At 46.7% G+C, this 21091-nt stretch overlaps 2 protein-coding genes across 3 annotated transcripts in view; both read left to right on the top strand.

Annotated features, from left to right (window-relative positions):
* Positions 1–8580, top strand: part of GATA4 (GATA binding protein 4) — a 71363-nt gene extending 62783 nt beyond the window's left edge. For both annotated transcript variants that reach the window (XM_018051833.1, XM_018051834.1), the window contains exons 2-5: positions 841–980; positions 3155–3492; positions 5643–5842; positions 7505–8580. In XM_018051833.1, coding sequence (XP_017907322.1) covers positions 843–980; positions 3155–3492; positions 5643–5842; positions 7505–7818 — 990 coding nt within the window. In that variant the 5' untranslated portion in view covers positions 841–842 and the 3' untranslated portion in view covers positions 7819–8580. The remainder of the gene's footprint in view (positions 1–840; positions 981–3154; positions 3493–5642; positions 5843–7504) is intronic.
* Positions 17671–21091, top strand: part of FDFT1 (farnesyl-diphosphate farnesyltransferase 1) — a 28075-nt gene continuing 24654 nt past the window's right edge. Inside the window, exon 1 of the mRNA XM_005683526.3 lies at positions 17671–17972. Within this exon, the coding sequence (XP_005683583.1) occupies positions 17874–17972 (99 nt within the window). The 5' untranslated portion in view covers positions 17671–17873. The remainder of the gene's footprint in view (positions 17973–21091) is intronic.

Genomic DNA, 21091 nt, shown 5'->3' with positions numbered 1-21091 from the left:
CGTGGTGGTCGCATGCACGGTGCTCCTGCCAGCAGGATGGTCCGGGCAGGCTGAATCAGCATCTATGTCTGTGTCGCTTACAGCTTTCTCTGTCCCAGCCATCTCTCCACTGAAAGAGGGGAGACAAAGTACCAGCAGGGGGCTGGGATGATTTGGGAGGGCAGACGGAGGAGGACAGAGGAAACACGGAGATGAGTTAGGGCCGCAGTCCAGGAAAAAAGTTAACAAGGGCTGGCTCCTGTTCAGTCTGCAGGGTCACAGTGGAGGGCGCTTGTCGTGTGGTGCCTGGCATGTTGTTGGTGCTGCCTGGAGAAAGGTGAGGGTCTGGATGAGGCAGCCATCCTTGGGAAACTGGCTTACACCCTGCTGCAGCTGGACTTTCTTTTTAAAAATTTTTTGGGGACATATTATTTATTATTTTTTTGGCTGTGCTGGGTCCTTGCTCTGCATGGGCTTTCTCTATTTGCAGTGAGCCGGAGCTTTCTTGTTACAGAGTACAGGTTCTAGGCACTCGTACATTAGTAGTTGCAGCTCTGGGGCTCAGTAGTTGTGATTCACGGGATTCACATATGCACCGTGGCCTATGGGAGCCTCCCAGACCAGGGATCGAACCCATGTCCCCTGCATTGGCAGGGGGATTCTTATCCACTGCACCACCGGGGAATTCCCGGGGTTTCTCTTTCATCTGACCACCTCCCTTCCCAACCACATTCCCTTTTTGGCTGTATATGCTCTTAAAGTTGATGGCAAAAACAGTGGCGACTTGAAAGCTTGGAACCCACCAGAAATGATGGAGAAAACAGCTAAGCCAGCAGCCTCTTTCCCTGTTTCTGCCTGCAGGGATGCCAGAGGGGCCGTTGGTGAGGAAGTTTCACCATCTGGTCTCCCCCTTTGTGGGGCAGCAGGTGGTCAAGACAGGAGGCAGCAGCAAGAAGCTAAACCCCACAAGTTTCCAGTCCCTCTGGCTGCAGGATACCCAGGTGAGTTCACCGTCTTCCAGCAGGTTCATTCCACACCTCACCACAGTGAGCCAGCTCCATCAACACAGCTTGTCCCTCCCCTCAGTTTCTCTTAAGACTTTCCATGCTGTTATTTCCTTTTTCCTGAGGGTAGCCACGCTGGGACTCCATGCAACTCCTCCTCTGACGTTTCTCAGCCTCAGGTCAGTGGCAGTGGCCCATGGAACTGTGCATGAGCTGAATATTCACATTCAGGGTCTGAAGTGATTCTGGTGACTCTAGCTGAGTCCACTGTGCACCTTTGGTTGGGATCAGTATGTAATTCTCTGGGACCAGCAAGGGGGTGAGGAAAGAGCATAGCCTTAAAAAAATTTTTTTTAATTTACTTTTTAATTGGTGGAGAATTGAGCGTAGCCTTTTGTTCTGGGTTTCAGCCTGGCTCGTCTTTGCCCTCAACATCAGTCATTATTCCCTAAAGTGCTCATGTGGCTGCTTGCCAGTCTGATTCATGCCTTCCCCTCTGGCCTGCAGCTCACCCTGCCTTAGATTTCTCCCCAGTCATGCTGAACTATTTGAAGCTCCTTTTACAGCCCTTCTTGCTCATGGTTTGACATGCTGATCTTCCTTTTTCTCCCTACTCCACCCCCATTCCTGTACCTTCATGTTACCATGGTGATTCCTAGTCTCCTTTGGATTCAGCCTTGCCATCACATCCTTTGGAGCCCAAGCCCTCTAACCTCCTGTTCTGCCTGGTCTGGGTTGGGGAAGAGACCCTGATGTGCTTCCAGGGGACCTTATATGTCCTCCTGTTGGCCCCTCATTCCTGAATTTGTCCTGCCTTTTGATTGGAGGAGACAAATAAACAGGACAGGGGCTGTGGCCTCAGCATTATTGTATTCCTAGCACTTAACTGAGTGTCTGGTACTTAGGAGACTTACAGTCATTGATGGTAGAGAAACTAATGAGCTCTGCTGCTTCTTAGCTGTGTGCTCCTAAGCAAGGTAATCAACATCTCAGCTCCAGTGTCTGCTTGAGTTGTAAAATGGGGTAAACCACCTACCAGTTAAAATTGAGTTAAGTAGATTTTATGCCTGGCACATAATAGGGGCTCAGTAAATACTAGTTCTCTATCTTCCACCTTGCCCTCTATCTCTCTTTCCTTTCTCTCTCTCTCTCTCTCTCACATACATCCCAGGCTATAAAACCTCAGTTAGAACTGAAAGATGTCTGTGAGAGGTCTGCTAGACCTTCACATGTGTTTTCTGCATTTGAAGGAGGGGCTCAGGGAAGGGAGAGTGGTTAGCCCAAGCTGACATAGGCTGGCAAGGGACAGAGACTGGAGCCCAAGCCTTCTAACCTCCAGGTCTGCACGAGAGCACCTGTACTCTTTGTCCACACTGTCCTGCAAAGTTTGGAGGACATGATTAATGTCCCTTTGTCTCTGGATCCCAGAGGCCTGCATTTTAGCACCTGCTGTCACAGAGCTGGCTCGTAGAAAATAATTTTTCATAACAGACTCAGAAGATTGGCTCATCCATGAAAAAATTGGAAGCATTTTCTCTTGGGCATTCTAGAGTGGCCCTGCATCCAGCGTGCATCTCTTTCATTGCTGATACGATTGTTCCGCTTGCTTCTAATCATTTTGAAAACTGTATACTAAGTGCTCATATGACTGGAGCAAAAAGCAAAAGGCAAGTCCCGAATACTCAAGCTGCGAAAGCTTCATAGAAGAGGCAGGAGGGGAGACATTTATATTAGGATAAATGGCTGGATGCACCTCTTCCTGTCTTCCCCTCTCTGGGTCTAAAAGGCTCAGTCTTTGTGGACTGCAGTAACAGAACACCTCATAGCAGGCGGCTTATAAGCAACAGACATTTATTTCTCACAGTCTGGAGCTTGGGAAGTCCAAGGTCAAGGTGTCAGCAGATTCACTGTCTAGTGAGGACCAACTTCCTGGTTTGTAGACAGCTGTCTTGCTGTGTCCTCATGTGGAGGAAGGGGTGGGGGAGCCCTCTGCAGTCTCTTTTATAAGGGCACTAATCCCATGTAGGAGGGCTCCATCCCCATGACCTAATCACCTCCTGGAGGCCCCACCTCCAGACACTATCATATTGAGGGTAGAATTCAACATATGAATTTTGGGAAGACACAAATAATTCTATACCAAGCCTTAGATCATGTTCATCTTTTTCTAGGTCCATGGGAAGAAATTATTCCTTAGATTTGATCCAGATGAAGAAACTGTGTCCCTCCGCAATTCCCCACTGTCAGAGCCTCTGCGAAAAGGAGAGCAAAAGAACAAAGCCAGGCACCACCAGGAAGCCTCTGACCCGTCCTCCCGGTCCCTGGGAGGAGACAGTGCTGTCCCCAGTGGAGACGATGGTCTGCAGTGTTTGCGGGGAGACACCCCTGCAGGAGGTGCTGAGAGGTGGCTGCAGGTCAGCTTTGGTTTGTTTGGCAGCATTTGGGTGAACGAGTTCTCCAGAGCGAAGAAGGCAAACAAGAGGGGTGACTGGAGGGACCCTATTCCCAGGTGAGGCATGGTCGAGTAGGCCATGGGCTGTGACTGTCTGTGGCTGTGCAGGGTCTCTGGGCTTTGCCTGGGCCAGGCTCTGCAGGCACGCTTGGTGGTCTCCACCTGCCCTCTGGCAGCCCATTTCTGGGAGAGAGAACCCACTTCCCTGGCCACTGTGACGGCAGGGAGACTGTGGTCTACACCAGGAGAGGGGCGGGAACCACCTGGCAGCTTGGAGAGCAGGGATAATTTTCCCAACGAACATGGCCTGAGTTATATCTACTTTCTTTGAGTGTTTGGGGTCATTGTTTTTAAATTTTTTTTTGGATTATGATCAGGACAACTGCCTGTACGTTTTCTACTTTTGGCATCAAAGTTTGCAGCCAAACACATGATTGATCTTTGCTTACCTTTTATATACAGAAATGAAGATAAAATGTTCATTAAAAGTAAAACATTCTGATAAAAACCAACCAAACAAAAAAAGTAAAACACTCTGTAAATGTTAAGAACAGGTAGTTGTTTTGATCGCTCAGATTTTCTCCGTTCTTGCTTATTTTTTGCTTATTTACTATGCCAAACTTGGGAAGAGGAGCATTGAAATCCCTAACTGTAGTTGTGTTTTTATAGTTTCTCTTTGTCTTTCTAAGCACTTCAGTGGCTTTGTTTTGCTGCCCTGGGTCGCGGGCATCAGGGTCCCTGACTCTCACTCTTTGCAGCTTCATTGTTAAATAATCCTGTTCCCTCTGTCTGCCTTTAGCCCTAATTCTGTTTCTCTTGATGTTAACAGTGCTGTTCCATGTTTGGCTGGCTCACTCCCTGTACTTTTTTTCCACTTGTTTATAAGTTCATTTTTTTTTTTCACTTATTTTAGGTATGTTTGTTATCAACAGTGAATAGTAGGCTTTTGTATCTCTTTAAACTCAAACTGAAACTCCTTGTTTTGAAATTGGGTAACTAGGCCATTTGGATTTTCTTTCATTTGCTGTCTTACTGTCCTTTGTTTTCTTCTGTTGGATTTATCAGGATTTATCAAGTTTCTTTCCTTCCCTTTTTTTTTTTTTTTAAAGCCCTGTTAATTTGGAAGTACTGCTATTCATCTTCATCCTATTGGTGGTAATCTTCTCTTTAAATGATATCTGTTTTTCTCCCCCCCGGGTTAATAGCTATTAATTTTTTTGATAGCGTTAAATTAATACTCTTCTCCCTTATTATTAACACTGGTGTTTCTCACTCTCCTGCTACCCCTCCCTCCTAGCTGAGACTTTTAAAATATTAGTATTTCTGCTTCTATACTTTTCTGTCATTTCTACCCCATCTTCTGTGTCTGCTGAGCTAGTTTAGAATTTTAGTTCCAGATTGCTAATTAACTCAATTGTTAGTTATGTATAATTAAGTGATATTAAAAACATATGAAGGGTGTCCTTTGTTGGGCGCCTCCTTGCCTCACGTTTGGTTCACATTCTCAGGTGCTCTGCGTGCCTGTGGGCCTCAGATCACACAGGAGATGTCGCAGGGTCCTGTGCTGATCTCTTCATCCATCCTTTCCATCTTCCTCCGCCTTGAATCCTGCTGATTTCATTTCCATTGGGGATGCATTTTTCCTTGAGTAATTACCTCAGATACCATGCATAGGTGTTTTTCTGAGTCCTGTTCCTCTCAAATTGTCCCTTAACTTTCACATAAGATGCATGAGTCTTGGAGTCCAGCTGCAGCCTGAGTCTCTCCCCTCACAGAGTGACCCACTGTTGCTTATCGGGGTTCATGGAGGTTTCTCCTCTGTGTCTGCAATTCAGGAAGCCCAGGGGAGTGAGTGTGATCTTGCCCAGGATGGGAGAGGTGCCTCCTTAGCATCGGCTCTCTGCCCTCCTTCCCAGCAAGCCCTGCTTTGTGCGGTAGCCACACCTCCTGAACTTGAGACTCTTCTGTATATCCCAAGTTGTCGTCTAAATATTGTTTTGATCAGGAAAAAGGAGAGTATATATGTTTTCTTTTAATTACTCCATTTGGCTGTGAGAGTTTGACGGTTCTGGCAGAGCCATCCCTTTTGTCCTGCGGGACCTGAGCTTCCCCAGGTTTGTCCTGCGTGGAGTGGGAGCCGTGTGTGCACGTAGGACCAGATGCTTCTGGCATCACCCTGTGCACTGTGGCCTCTCCTCTCTTCCCAGGCTGGTCCTGCATTTCAGCGGGAGCGGCTTCCTGGCCTTCTATAACTGTCAGATGGCATGGCGCTTCTCTTCCCCTGTGGTCAGTCCCACCTCTGACATCTTGTCGGAAAAGTTTCACCGAGGACAGGCCCTGGAGGCTCTGGGCCGGGAGCTACCCGTCTGCTATACGCTGTTGGACCAGCGATACTTCTCAGGCTTAGGTACGGCTGATGGCAGAGGGTGGGCCGCCTGACGGACCTAGTGAGAAAGTCCCTTGTCCGGGAGGTGGGACACTGGGACCCACCACACCTGTCAGGGCTCCTTGGCCCTGCTTCCCTCTCTTTTTTTTTTTTTTTTGCCTTGTGGCATGTGGTGTCGTAGTTGTCTGACCAGGGATCGAACCCATGCCCCCCGCATTGGAAGTGCAGCATCTTAACCACTGGGCAACCACAGAAAATCCCTTCCCTGTTTTTTAAAATGAGGGAGTAGATCAGGCTTTTCTGACCTGTCTCCTACCCTGATTATATTGTTAGTCATAGTTGGCCTGGCAGTCTCCTGGAGTGTGACTTTCTAGAGAGCAGGGGTCACATCTCCATCCTTTTTTTTTTAAAAAAAAATATATCGTTTTTAATTGTCACAGACTTCTAAGAGCAGTGTTAAGGGTAATTTAGCAAGAGAAATATTCTACAACTAGCTGCTAGTACGGACAGTAATCATAACAGCTGACGTTTTTCAGGTGACTGACTCCACCTTGCCAGGCACACGGGTCCATCCTTACTGCTCTTCTGCAGGGTGGCCACTTACCATTTTTTCCTTCACTCAGATGAAAAAATTAAAGCAAAAGACCCTTTGCTCTAAGGGCACAGCTGAGAAATGAATCAGGTAGTCCACCGGTGAATTAGAAATTTTGTCTGACTGTGAAGTGCTTGGAAAGAGCAGTCTTTTCACCCATCCATCGCTCCACACATGCTAAACGTCTGCCTGCCACTAAGCCACTGTCTCTCCTGGAGGAGAGTGTTAATAACCCAGCAGACTTGGACTCAACTTCCTGGAACTTAAGATAGACTGGGGTAAATGCCTAGTGGAGGTTAAAGAAAATGCACTGTTGGGACATTTTGAAGAAACTTACTGATTCTGAAAGGAAGGGTCAAAGTTGACTTCACAGCAGATGAGACAGAAGTAGAAAAATAATAAAATAACACCTTCTAATCAAACCAATATTGTAAAGCAATCATCAATTAAAAATAAGTAAATATTTTTAAAAATCGCAAAAAATAACACCTTCTGAACACTTTCTATATTTCAGGCATTAAGCTTGACATTTTAAATAATAATAGCAGCTAGTATTAATTATTACTCTCCACATACCAGCATAGTGCTCAGCATTTGTTTGTATGTGTCCATTTTATGCCCACGAAAACGAGGTAACCCACCCCCATTTTAGAGAGAAGGAGACAGAAGCTGAAGGAGGGCAGGGAACTCGATAGGGTCAGGTAGCTGGGTCTGGTTGGGCCAGGATTCACAGCCAGGCACTCAGATCCAAGCCCCTTTTGTTAATCTCTTTGCTATAACCTGGGCCACGTGTGAGTTTTATGTCACTTCATCTTTACAACCACCTCTGGGATATGTGCATGCTAAGTCCTCAATTGTGTCCAGCTCTCTGCAACTCCATGGACTGTGATCCACCAGATGGCTGTTAGCAGATCCTTCGCAGATGGGGTGACCAGCTCAGTGCAGGGACTCCCTTGAGAGCCCCAAGGACGCATGGTTCCTCCTGAGGTGCTCCCTATGCTAACTTTGCTCCGTTTTATTAATTCTGTGGCCAGCTTTTCTTATGGACATGTCCTTTTGCCTTCCCTCGTCCCCTCCCCACCTTCTTGCAGGGAACATCATTAAGAACGAGGCCCTGTTCAGAGCCAGGATCCACCCGCTTTCTCCAGGCTCCCTCCTGGGTCTTCCACGCCTCGAGGCCCTCGTGGACCATGTGGTGGCCTTCAGTGCAGACTGGCTGCAGGGCAAATTCCAGGGCACACAGCAGCACACGCAGATCTACCAGAAGGAGCAGTGCCCTGGTGGGCACCAGGTGGTGAAAGAGTCCCTGGGGCCCCCAGGGGGCTTCCAGAGGCTCACGTGGTGGTGCCCCCAGTGCCAGCCCAGGTTGTCAGCAGATGAGCCCAAGCAGGTGCAGCCCTCCTAAAGCGTCCAGCCTCCTTCTACATGGAGCTTAGCCCTGAAGGGACTGTGATGCCTGAGCATTGCAGACAGAGGTGTGGGCAGAGATTGGGACTGGGCACAGGAATTGGGTGGTTGGGATGCGAGTACTATTGATGTCCATCTCACTGGAGTTCAGTCTAAGGCAGTTTTCACGAAGTTCGATTTTGTTCTCTGCTAGTTTTGGTTAATTCTTCTATCTGATCCCCATTTTGAAAGATGAGACAAGTCACAGTGGCACTTTAGGGAAGACCTCCTGAAATGACAGTGTGGCAGAGAAAATAAGAGCCGGTGGGAGACAGCCAGGCCCAGCACTGCTTTGCAGATGTTTTGAAACATCTTGAACTGGTTTGGTTTTGGTTTGGTTTTGGTTTTGAAACACTGGCTGCAGTTAAGATCCTCCATTTGAGAACCAGGAAAAGGGAATTATTCTTCTTTTTTCCCCAAGAGGGATCCAGGGCTGAGGAGGAAGTAACAGGAGAGTAGTGCTCGAATTTAGCCTCCCAATTGGACCCTTTCCGTGGGACAGAGACACCAGGAGAAAAAGGAGAGACAGGATCAGGGAGCTGGCCACCTTCCTGGTGTGTCCAGTGGGTTATAGGAAAAAAAAAAAAAAAAAAACAACCTGCTTGTTTCCTCCCCAAGGTGATGTATTTGTGACTATTGACATGCTCACCAGTACAGGGATCAAAGTTGTTAGCGAAACCTCGAAGAAACCAGGACACGGAAATAAAGCTGTTCATCACTTTGTGCTGTCATCTTTATTTGGCTGGAAAGGTTCTTTCACCGTATGTAACTGAGCTCTTTGTGAAGGCACCGTGTGAGACGTGTTGAATTGGCCAGGTGGGTCTACTTACAAGGAGCGGGGCTGGGAGGAGGGCAGCCATGCACTCTTTACTCTTGTCTGTCTGAAGTCACTGAGTCGCCCACGGTGGGGTGGGGAAAGCCATTTGATGGCAGGCACTGGCTGGGGGCCAAGGTGGTATCCACACAGGCCATTTCCTATAAGTCAGTGTCTGTGAGGGGCTGGAGTACAAGAAGGGATGGGCTGGGCAGACATCACAGCCTGCATGTGAGTGGACACTCACTGAGATTAATAGAAAAGGGAAAATGCTGTCGGCAGTTGTTGAGAAAAGAAGCCACAGAACTAGAAACAGCCTTGGAAGTGGAAAGGAGGGGAGATGGGAGGGTCACCATGGTGATGGATGTCGGCTGACTGGCTGTGGAAACACAGCTGGGGAGGGGCTGAGGATGGCTGAGGCCTGGCAGCTGAGAGCTCGAGGAAGCCACGCCCACCTTGCCCTTGAGGTGGGAAGTCGGGGGAACTGAGCAGGGTCCATGAGGAGACAGACCTTGTGCGCTGAGCTTGGGGCACCTGTGCCTAAGCAGGAGGACAACAGTCAGGAAGCTCGCTGCCAGTGCAGGCTTCAGGCATGGATTTGGGAGCTTTCCTTGGAGCTGAGGGTCAGTTCAAGAAGGTTAACAAGGGTACTCGTGTGGCCTGAGAAGGATGGAGGTCACAGGAGAGCCTTAAGGTCTTTTGTAGAAGAAGCAAGAGATGACAGAAGCCAACTGGGGATCAGATGGAACAGGAGGAGAGAACTTTGGGGGCAGCCAGTGGTGCACACAATAGAGAAGAGGCCTCTGCCTTGGACAGTAGGGCAAATTTGAGGTCATGACCTTCGAGAGCCAGTTGTGCAGAATGGCAGCCAGTCTGTAGGGGCTGAGGACTGGGTGGGAGCCCAGTGAGCTGTGAGGGAGCCCCACTCTTCAAGAAGGTGGTCCCTGAAGGAAATGAGAAAGAGGGTCACAGACGGAAGTGATGTGAGGATGTGTGTATGATTGGGTGAGGGGGAAACCAGGACGAAGGGAAACACCAGTGCCCGCATGTAGAGAAGCCTGGGCTCGAGTCGGAAAAGAAAAACAGACACGGAGAAAATGAGTGGGAGGTGAGGTCTTTTGAGGCACAGAGTAGGAGTTAGGGAGCTTTTGCAACAGCTGTGAGGGGAAGTTAGAGCTCAAGGGAAGGTTGTGGAACCATGCTGGAGACTAGAGTAGTTGCTCCATTTCCTGACCTTGTTCAGCAGTCTCTGTAGCTTAGGGTCAAAGAGAAGAGCTATGCTGGATGAACCCACAGTGGAAGATTGTCAGGGTGTGAATGGTAGAAAGCCAAGAGGGCAAAGGAGATTCCTTATTTTATCATTAAAGTTGTTAAAATTCAAGCCACATAGAAGTTTATAGAGCGAAACCTGGGAGAGTAATTCTCCATCTACACTGTCCTCTCAGGAACTGACTTAGCATCTCTCTGACTTCAGTCTGTAATGAGGAAAATAGTGGCATCTAGTAGCTGAGTTGTGAAGGCTGATGACCACATTGTCAGTTCTTCAGCAGAACTGCCTGGACTGGGTTCCATGTGGAGGTGACAGGGAAGCAGAGACATGAAAGAAACAGAAAACTTGGCTGCCGCACCCTCTCTGCTCATTCATCCTGGCAGGAGCTTCTTGGCAGAGAGTCTCAGGTTAGTTCTGTGAGGAGGAAAGGAAGAGCCAGGAGAGGCGGACTGAGGATGAGAGAAGATGGTGCTGCAGAACCTGCTAGGCCAGGGTGGGGTGAACAGTGGGAATGACCCCTGTGGCCATGTGCCTGTTGGATGTGAGGCAAGGCTTTGCTTGACAGGCTGCAGGTGAGCGGTGGGGAGTCCAGGTTTCACTTAGAAGTAAGAGGTGAGATATTTGGAGTCTGCAGGTGTTAGGGAAAAGATTTACTTAAGAGCTGGAGTTTCATGATGATTGGCATTGTAAAAAGCTTGGTATTTAATGTGAGGCTTCAGTGGCCTTCAGTTCAGTCGCTCAGTCGTGTCTGACTCTTTGTGACCCCATGGACTGTAGCACACCAGGCTTCCCTGTCCATCACCAACTCCTGGAGTTTGCTCAAACTCATTTTCATCAAGTCCATGATGCCATCCAACCATCTCATCCTCTGTTGTCCCCTTCTCCTGCCTTCAGTCTTTCCCAGCATCAGGGTCTTTTCCAGTGAGTCAGTTCTTCACATCAGGTGGCCAAAGTATTGGAGTTTCAGCTTCAGCATCAGTCCTTCCAATGAATATTTAGGACTTATTTGCTTTAGGATTGACTGGTTGGATCTCCTTGCAGTCCAGGGGACTCTCAAGAGTCTCTTCTCAGTGGCCTTAGCCATTCAATAATTGTTTCTTTCTATTTCTTTTTAAATTTTTTGACAAGTGAATAGGAATTTATTAAAGAGAAGGAAAGTACAAAGCTCTCAACATGGACACTGAGGGGGGTAAAGAGTCCCCCAAAAGGTGGGGATTATAGCAGTTTTATATCTTTACTAGTATTAATTACATTTTTGGTTGCTTCCCTGGATCTGATTGCTGATCATTTATCAGGCCAAAGACACATTGAAAAGCAGTGACAACCCTAGACAGCGTACTAAAAAGCAGAGAAATCACTTTGCCTACAAAGGTCCATATAGTCAAGGCTATGGCCTTTCCAGTAGTCATGTACAGATGTGAGAGTTAGACAATAAAAAAGGCTTAGTTCTGAAGAATTGATGCCTTTGAACTGTGGTGCTGGAGAAGACTCTTGAGAGTCTCTTGGAAAGCAAAGAGATCAAACCAGTCAGTCCTGAAGGAAATCAACCCTGAATATTTATTGGAAGGACTGATGCCGAAGCTGGAAAGTCCAGTACTTTGGCCACGTGATGCAAAGAACCGACTCACTGAAAAAGACCCTGAACGCAGGAGGAGAAGGGAATGACAGAGGATGAGATGGTTGGAAGGCATTACCAACTCAATGGACATGAGTTTGAGCAAACTATGGGAGATGGTGAAGGACAGGGAAGCCTGGAGTGCTGCAGTCCATGGGGTCACAAAGAGTCAGACATGCCTGAGCGACTGAACAACAAAAGGACGCATTCCAAGAATTCAGGACAGAATTTAGGCTAACGGAGTGAGATGTTTATTGAAAACAAGACCGAGGTCTCAGAGCCCTACACTGACTGCCTAGCAGTTTCTACCTCAATCCCCACCTCTAGAGATGGAGACTCTCAATGCCATTATGGAGAAAGGGGCAGTGACCAATCTGGCTTCTCCAAGCTATGTAGGGGCATCATGAAGGGATGGCAATTAGATCTTCACCACTGGGATGATCTAGTGAACCTCGGTATGTCATCTTAGGCTCTATTTCTGTAACCATTTGAAGCTTGATAGCTTCAATGTGAGACATTACAAAGCGAGAGAGACAATTTAGAATACAAGGGCCAAAAAACAATATGAGCAAACTAAGACTTCCATTCAGGACCAGGGGTTTCTACCAGGTGAAAGTTGATACCCAGTTCCATAAGATGGTCCCAAAAGGAGGAGTGGAATCAGCCATTGCCTAGACTTGACTTTTCGGATCTTACATAGGTGTTGAAGGATCCTGGATGAGCCCCCAAAAGATGAAATGAGAATCCGAGTTCTTGTTCACAGAGCTGAAGAATGAACTTACGAACACGCAGACACCCATGGTACCAAGTGAATAGGATTTATTAAAGAAAAGGAAAGTACAAATCTCTCAGGATAGACACTGAGAAGGGATAAAGAGCCCCCAGTTATTATTTCGTAAATGCCTCCTAAATGCTAGGTCTGGAAATACAATGATAAACAAGACAAGGAAACTTCTACAGTAGTAGGAGGAGGCCAGCTTGTTACGACAGAGTGTTGGAAACATTTCAGTAGGTTACGAAAAAGTGCTTTATGTGTCAGGGTGGGAGCCCAGTGACTGCCTATCCGTGGTCTGTAAGTTCCAATACAGCCTCTTATTTCAAGCCTTGGTATTCAATAAAAAGTACTGGAGACGTGTTACGTGGCAAGTACTGTGCCAGGTGCCCTGTTTAGACACAGTCCCTGACCTTGAGGGGTTCAAGGTGAGGTGAAGAGTCAGACAAAGGATAATTAGCATAAAGTTCAGGATGAGAGTAACCAGTAAACAAGATTGAAGTAATGAGGTTTGTGGAAATAGAAAAGTCCACCAGAATAAAAAAAAATCAAATGAGGCTTTTTATTCAGAGCTTGCTATAGCGAGGGCCTTAGCCCCCATCACTGGCATGTGGCTGAAACTCAGAGGCAGGCAGGGAGTGGGAAGACTTCATAGTCCAAAAAAAAAAAAAATCATCGTTTTGCTCTGATGGTAGGAGGTTGGCAAGGGGATGCTGGAAGCAAGCTAATTAGAAGTGGGGGTGTCTTGTGTGACTGGTTTGGGAGTATATTTGGCTTTCTGTGGTTGGTCCTGAGTTGGAAGCAGGGACAAAAAATAGAGAAGTAGTTGATCAAGTCCTGACCATTTCAGGCTGACTAGTGCAGAGGTTATGGGTAAGAATTCTTTTATTTGGTCTGGCCACTGTCCATTTATCCATACTGTTTCTGGTTGGGCACCTAGATCAGACTGGGGGAACTGGATGAGGCTCCAGGTGTGTCTAGAGAACAGCAACATCACGTCAGACACATCTGTCTCTCACTCTGGACTGGACTTCTTCCGCCTCTCTGTCTTTGGGGTAAAACCTCATCCACCTTGTCTTCATTATTCCCAGTATGGGCCACGTTGTTGGTGTTTAACGGATGCTTGTTAAATCTGAAGAACAGACAGGCCAGGGAGCTTCAAAAAAGCTTCAAAAGAGGTTTCAAAGTAGTCAAGTGACTGAATAGGAGGCTGAAATCCAAAGGGAATTTAGGTGCCAAATGATGAGGGAATTTTTATTCTATGCCAGAATCCTTGATTTTATCTTCAAAGCATTTCCTCTATGGAGTTTAAAATTGAAAGAAGGGAATGTTTCTTACAGGATTCTTGTAACAGGGCAACGAGGGAGTGCTAAAACTCTTAACTTTGTGTTTTCTGGCCAAAAGCAGTATGCAAGTAGAGATACGAAGTTACAAGTTGACAAGAGTTTCTGTTACTCTTGTTCAGTGGCTCTTGTGTCCGACTCTTTGTGACCCCATGGGCTGCAGCACTCCAGGCTTCCCTGTCCTTCACCATCTCCCAGAGTTTGCTTAAACTCATGTCCATTGAGTTGGTGAGGCCATCCAACCATCTCATCCTCTGTCATCCCCTGCTCCTCCTGCCTTCAATCTTCCCCAGCATCTGGGTCTTTTCTATTGAATTGGTTCTTTACATCAGGTGGCCAAAGTATTGGAAGTTCAGCTTCAACATCAGCCCTGCCAATGAATATTCAGGGTTGATTTCCTTTAGGACAAGAGTTTTAAGCAGGACCAAACATCAGGTTTGGCATCACCAACTCAATGGACATGAGTTTGGGTAGGCTCTGGGAGTTCGTGTTAGACAGGGAGGCCTGGCATGCTGCGGTTCATGGGGTCTCAAAGAGTCAGACACGACTGAGCGACTGAACTGAGCTGACTGAAACCCCAGGTAAGACGAAACTAAATCGTGGGTACATGAGTTCTCCCTTCAATCTGTTTTTCTGTGTTGCAAGACTAATTCATGTAACCAAAGTCTAAAAGCCCACAGGGCCTCACCTTAAGCTGATTAAAATCACAGTACCTTATAAAATGAAATGGAAAGATGGTAGGCAAGAGAGTAATATAATCAAATATATGTTTTAGATACATTACTTAAACTGTCACATGGGATTGGATGGAGAGAGAGAGATGGGAAACTCCTCAAAATAGTTGGAGAGAGAAGATGAGGCTTGAACTTTGATGGAGCAGAGATTAAGATGAAAGATATGTGTTTCTTGGACTCCAGAGACTTGATGAATGACTGGATGTAGGGAGAGCAAGGAGGACTTAGGGATGACATGTGGATTTTGTAATTAGGCAACCGGGAGGCTGTTAGTGGAGAAGAAGGAATTTCAATGGGCAAGAGATTCCAGTTAGGGGCAATGTTAAGTTTGCAGTGTTCAGGGGACATCAAAGAGTTGCATTGTAAGACTTGAGCCTATGTTAGTGAACGAAACAAAGGTCTGTCATCATTGAACTTACAGTTTATAAGGAGAAGCCGACACTAAACATCATAAGTAAACAATATATATCAGAATGTAATCAGTACTGAGATAGGCTGGGACCTGGACCCTTAATTGTAGTGCCTAGACCTGGACAGATGTCTCCCCGAGCAGCAGAATGCAAAGAGACTAGAAGGGACTAAACGTAACTACATGTTTGGGCAGTTTGGGCAAATTATGAACTGCTGGGCAAATGATGGTCCGTGCATGGGTTGGAAAAGAATTTCCAGATACAAGGAGGCAGAATGAGAGGAGAATAAAGTTTATTAGAGTGGGAGATGCTGTTAGAACAGTGGGCTGGCTCAAGGGAGAACCGAACCCTTTTACAGGTTAGCAGCCAACTTTTATAGCCTCAAGACAGAGAAAATTTCTACTGGAATGGTGGTATTAGGTGATTGGTTACGATGCTATAGGCTGGTTAATAGGGTGCACATTTTACATAATATGGGGTCAGAGAACTGGCTGGTTTAGATCTGGAGGCTGATGGCAACAGTTGCTACGGGGTTTGGTCATTTCCAGAGATTTTTATCCTGTGACCTTGGTACAGGGTTCCACATGAACAACAAGATACAATAAGACCAAAACTGGCAGGAGGTGCCAGAAACAAAAGCAGGTACTACATGATCCTTGCAACAGCACCACTAGAGGGGTGAGCCAACCACCTAAGCCACCCCTTCCCCTTCCACCCACCACCCACTGATCTGCCCCTACCCTCACCCCATTTAAGGGACAAGCTCGGCCCCCTTCAGAGAGTGAGCAAGGGAATCTACTACTTGTTTTCTCTCCCTTGTGTCCCAGTAAAGCCTTGCCTGAATTCCTGGTCTGGCCTCTTATCAATTTCTATTCTTCAAGAGATGGGAATACCAGACCACCTGACCTGCCTCTTGAGAAACCTATATGCATGTCAGGAGACAACAGTTCAACCTGGACATGGAACAACAGGCTGGTTCCAAATAGGAAAAGGAGTACGTCAAGGCTGTATACTGTCACCCTGCTTATTTAACTTATATGCAGAGTACATTGTGAGAAACGCTGGGCTGGAAGAAGCACACTGGAATCAAGATTGCCAGGAGAAATATCAATAACCTGAGATATGCAGATGACACCACCCTTATGGCAGAAAGTGAAGAGGAACTAAAAAGCCTCTTGATGAAAGTGAAAGAGGAGAGCGAAAACGTTGGCTTAAAGCTCAGCATTTAGAAAACGAAGATCATGGCATCTGTCCCATCCCTTCATGGGAAATAGATGGGGAAACAGTGGAAACAGTGTCAGACTTTATTTTGGGGGGCTCCAAAATCTCTGCAGATGGTGACTGCAGCAATGAAATTAAAAGACACTTACTCCTTGGAAGAAAAGTTATGACCAACCTAGATAGCATATTGAAAAGCAGAGACGTTACTTTGCCGACTAAGGTCCATCTAGTCAAGGCTATGGTTTTTCCAGTGGTCATATATGGATGTGAGAGTTGAACTGTGAAGAAAGCTGAGGGCCAAAGAATTGATGCTTTTGAGCTGTGGTGCTGGAGAAGACTCTTGAGAATCCCTTGGACTGCAAGGAGATCCAACCGGTTCATTCTGAAGGAGATCAGCCCTGGAATTTCTTTGGAGGGAATGATGCTGAAGCTGAAACTCCAGTACTTTGGCCACCTCATGTGGAGAGTTGACTCACTGGAAAAGACTCTGATACTGGGAGGGATTGGGGGCAGGAGGAGAAGGGGACGACAGAGGATGAGATGGCTGGATGGCATCACTGACTGGATGGACGTGAGTCTGAGTGAACTCCGCGAGTTGGTGATGGACAGGGAGGCCTTGCGCGCTGCCATTCATGGGGTCGCAGAGGGTCGGACATGACTGAGCGACTGAACTGAACTGAAAGAGTCCAAGGACCGTATAAACGATACTACTAGAAAAACTAGAGCAGAATGGGGCATCAGCAGTGGTGGAGGAGGAATCAGGGCAAGCTGCCCTGTAAAACAGGGTGACCAGTGTGGGCCTAAATGAGAAATCAGCAAAGACTTGAAGGAGTTAGCCAACTGCATATCTGGGGTGGGAGGAAATAGTGCAGGAAAAATGAACTGTAGACAACAGGCCCTGGGGCAAAGGAGGGAGGGATAGAAAATAAAGGTGAGAGAGGTAATGAGAATGGGGCGCTACTCATATATATAGCTTTTAGACTCTCATAGGAACTTTGGCGTTTATGAATGTAATGGAGAGACACTGCAGGTTTTTAGGCAGTGATCTGGTCTGCCTTAAAATTTTAAAAGGATCACTGATTGCTGTTAAAATAGATATGGGCGTTGGGGGCTGGGACAGCAAGTACTTTTTAGGGCTTATGAGAGCACTTTCCATATCATCTTTGGATAGGGCGTAGAAATTCTTCAAATCCTTTTCTGGTACTAAATTTAAGTGTGTTCGGCAGCCTCAGGCTGATCCCACCCAGCGAGGTGCGGCTGCGCCGAGTGCGTCCGGGAAGAGCTAAACTGGTCGGCAGGACGAACACGTGGAGGGCTTGTTAACAAAGTCATACTGGACTCTCCGCGGCTGGGCTTTCAGAGGAAGCCAGCCTGGGGCCGGTCTCCAACGCCATGAGCTCCGCCTCGGGGTTTCGCAAAGCGAGAGTTCACTGCCCCAGATCCGCGCAAGCCTAGCGGAGGAAAACGAAGGCCACCCCCCCTTCATTACGAGCACCAATCCTGCTCTCCCGCCCCCTTTTCACCCTCCATTTAGCCTCTAGGATGTGGTCCTCACGCCAGACTCATGCCGCCGCCGATTGGCCAGCGTCTTCCTGGTGCGAGCGGCCCTAGCCAATCGACAGCCGTCAGTCCACCCCGCGCGCTCACCGGGAGCCGCGCGAGAGCTGGAGGCCCGTTGTTGTTGGTGGGGAAATGGGCGTGGCGCCGCCGCGTTGGGTCCGCCTCCGCCCCGCCCCTCCTCGCCGCACCTCCTCAGCCTAATCCCGTGCGGGAAGGGGCCAGGCTGAGGTGTCGACGAGGTGAGCTCAGGGATCCGACTGTCCGCTGCCGCCAGCATGGAGTTCGTGAAGTGCTTGGGGCACCCTGAGGAGTTCTACAACCTTCTGCGCTTCCAGATGGGGGGCCGGCGGAAGGTGATACCCAAAATGGACCAGGTGGGCTGAGCATCCCTGCATCCCCGCGGAGTGGGGAGGCTGCGCGCGACCGCTGACTTCTGGGTCTGACCGGCAGGGCCCAGAATCGAGCGCAGAGGTTGCGGCCAGCGAGTGCCAGACCCCTCGAGCTCCCTCCTTCCCTGCGGGGAACAGACCCCTATCACGTCAGGCGGCCCCACCTGCCAAGTTTGGTTCACCTTCCGTTACCCCAATATTTGGCCCGGCTGCCCTTGGTCTCCTAGGCATTCCCCTAACCCCCAAGTTGTCTTGCTGCTTAAAATGTTTCTATTCGTTCAAGACATTGGTTTTCAAGTAGTTTGGCTTCACATTTTGTTCTGTCCCTGAGATTGGTTTTTGGTGTGTCTTGTAATACGTGGGTTAAACAACCGAGACTACATGGGTAGATTAAATGGGAGAGGACGTGTGAAAGAATTTTGTTGAACATAATGAACTATGCAAATATCGTCAGGAATACCTTTTCTGGAATGAAACCTTACTCATTCTTACAGTTTTCAGTTACAACACCTCCATACTCTTCTCCCCGACTCTTTCCTGCAGTCTGAGCAGTCCCTTCGTCCTCTGTGCTCCCTGAGTTTTTTAGAACACTTATCTACTCTTGCAAGTTCTAATTATTTGTCTGTCTGTCCCTCGATTAGCTATACTGTTGGCTCTTTGAAGGCCAGACTTGGGTTTGTTTGTATTTCATCTGCCTCACTCCTGTACCCTTTGTTCAGTGAATTTGCAATGAATAAATATGGTATTTATTCCAACAAGAAAGTCATTAAGTGATTTTTAAATGAATAGACACATTCAACTGAAGTAGTGGGGTTATATCAAAAGTTATAAATTCTTTTCCCCAATGGAAACATCACAAATACTGTCCTTTGTTTAAATATACTCTTAGTTGTTGTCCTTTAGTAAAACACTGTAATTTTCCATCAGAAAAATTTTCCCTTTGTGATGTAACTCAGAATCCTTCTTCACAGTCTAGCTTCTGTGACTGCTACCTTTGTTGACCACTCAGGAGACATTAAACATCTATTCTGTTTTAGGCTTTATGCCTGGTGCAGAAGGGCAGGATAACGTGTAGACAAATTAGACACCCAAAGAGCTCATTGTCTTGTCCGGTCGATAAAATGTTATAAAATTGTTCATAGAAAACTTAGGCAGGCACCATAATGAGATGTTTTTTCATGTTACCTCTGACCTTCCCTCAACCATTTTCTCTAGCACTGTTTAATCTTGTATCAGCCCCATAGTCTTGTATCCTGGTTATTTGTGGATGGATTTTATGTTCCCAAAGTCCCTTTCAGGGTTAAGAATCTGTTTGATTCCAGATTTTAAGCTATTTGAAAACAGGAGCCTTGTTTGATGTTTGATGTACCTTGATGCAATGCCCTCAAGAAACCTCTAGCTTTGTAAACAAAAGAAACTTAAGTAACTGGCAGAATATATATAGTACATGAGGTAAGGAAATTTACAGAAGGGAAAAGTCACCTCTGCATGGGATAGGGGATTAATTTTTGAAGGGATGCCTAAAGGAAATACTGGAGAAGGAAATGGCAACCCACTCCAGTACTCTTGCCTTGATAATCTCATGGTCGGAGGAGCTTGGTGCAGGCTACTGTCCATGGGGTAGCAAAGAGTCAGGCACGACTGAGCGACTTCACTTTCACTTAAAGGAAATACAGCCTTGAATTGCTCCTATACCTTGGCTGATAGATACTCGTTTAATATAGGAGATTCTGGCTAAGAGCTCTTAGGTGGTCCTTTCCTGAAATTATTTGGAAATATTTATTTTATTGTATATTTGTGTGTTTTGAGGGAGTAGAAAAATTCTATTCCCTATTATCAGATGGTGCCAGGGATCTGTGACCCAAAACGGAAAAATAGCCACTGGTTTACAATCCAAGATGTACAGTTTCCTGGACACTTCCTGGAACAGGTAATTCACTACCTCTGGAGACTGGCCCCCTCCAGACAGTTCTGGTTTTTACGAAGTGTTTCTTAACAGTGAGTTGAAGTTTTACTCTTTGTTTACCCTCTGGAGTCAAGAGAGTCGAATCCTTGTTTTGTAATATGCCACTTGAAATTTTAGGACAAGTCTCATTCTCTCCAAGAATACTGATATACAAGCCAAATATTCTGTGTTCTGCCTGAGTTATTCATTATATGTTATTATATAACACTTATTCTGTGTTTGGGGCTGAGGATTCCAAGTTAGAAGTACATTGTAAAGGGACTTCGCTGGTGGTCCAGTGGCTAAGACTCCTTGCTCCCAATGCTTTCCAGGTCATTAACCAACCTTTTCTCTCTCCCTTTAAAGTCTAGTATTCAAAACTGAACAGTATTCCTTAGGTGTGATCTGGTTATTTCAGAACTTTAAATTCCTTTCTTATGGATACTGTATTTCTAATTAACTTGACTCATAATTGCTTTAATTTAAAAAAATGTACTTATTTATAAAATGTTTTATTTAATTTTTTAGGCTGTGCTCTGCAGCCTGTGGGATCTTCGTTCCCCAACCAGAGAGCAGACCCATGCCCCCTGCATTAGGAACCTGAAGTCTTAACCACTGGACTGCCAGGGAAGTCCCTAAAATATTTTAAGCGAAGACAAAAATACTGAAAATACTATAACAAACCGTTTTTGATTCCATCATGCTGACAATCATTAAGGTGATGAGCAACAGGGTCACATTAAGCAGAGGATGGTACAGATTCAGCTGAAAGCTGAACACACTTTGTGTGATGGACACAGACAGGAAACTGTGTACCCTCAGTTCATCCCTGATGGAGAACAGGTGTACAGAGATTAACCTAGGGAACTTTCCTGGTGGTCCAGTGGCTAAGACTGTGCACTTCCAGTGCAGGGGGCGAGAGTTTGATCCCTGGTCGGGGAACTGGGACCCCAGGCACCCGTGTAGTTTGGCCAAAAAGAAAAAAAGTTAACCCAGGAAATGTCAAGTCATCTCAAGTTCATTGAGATTTCAGGAAAATTTTAGTGAAGTAGAACCATTTTACAGCAAAAAGTTTTCAGAAAACACAGAATAAGTGCTTTGTAATATGTAGGGCCTTGAAGAAGTATTAGGTTTAGATTAGTGGTGAGGCTCATCCGTG

Source organism: Capra hircus, chromosome 8, assembly GCF_001704415.2.
Source record: "Capra hircus breed San Clemente chromosome 8, ASM170441v1, whole genome shotgun sequence".
NCBI classification, from domain to species: domain Eukaryota; kingdom Metazoa; phylum Chordata; class Mammalia; order Artiodactyla; family Bovidae; genus Capra; species Capra hircus.
Note: the sequence above shows the minus strand (reverse complement) of the source record. Positions and strands in the feature narration are given on the sequence as shown.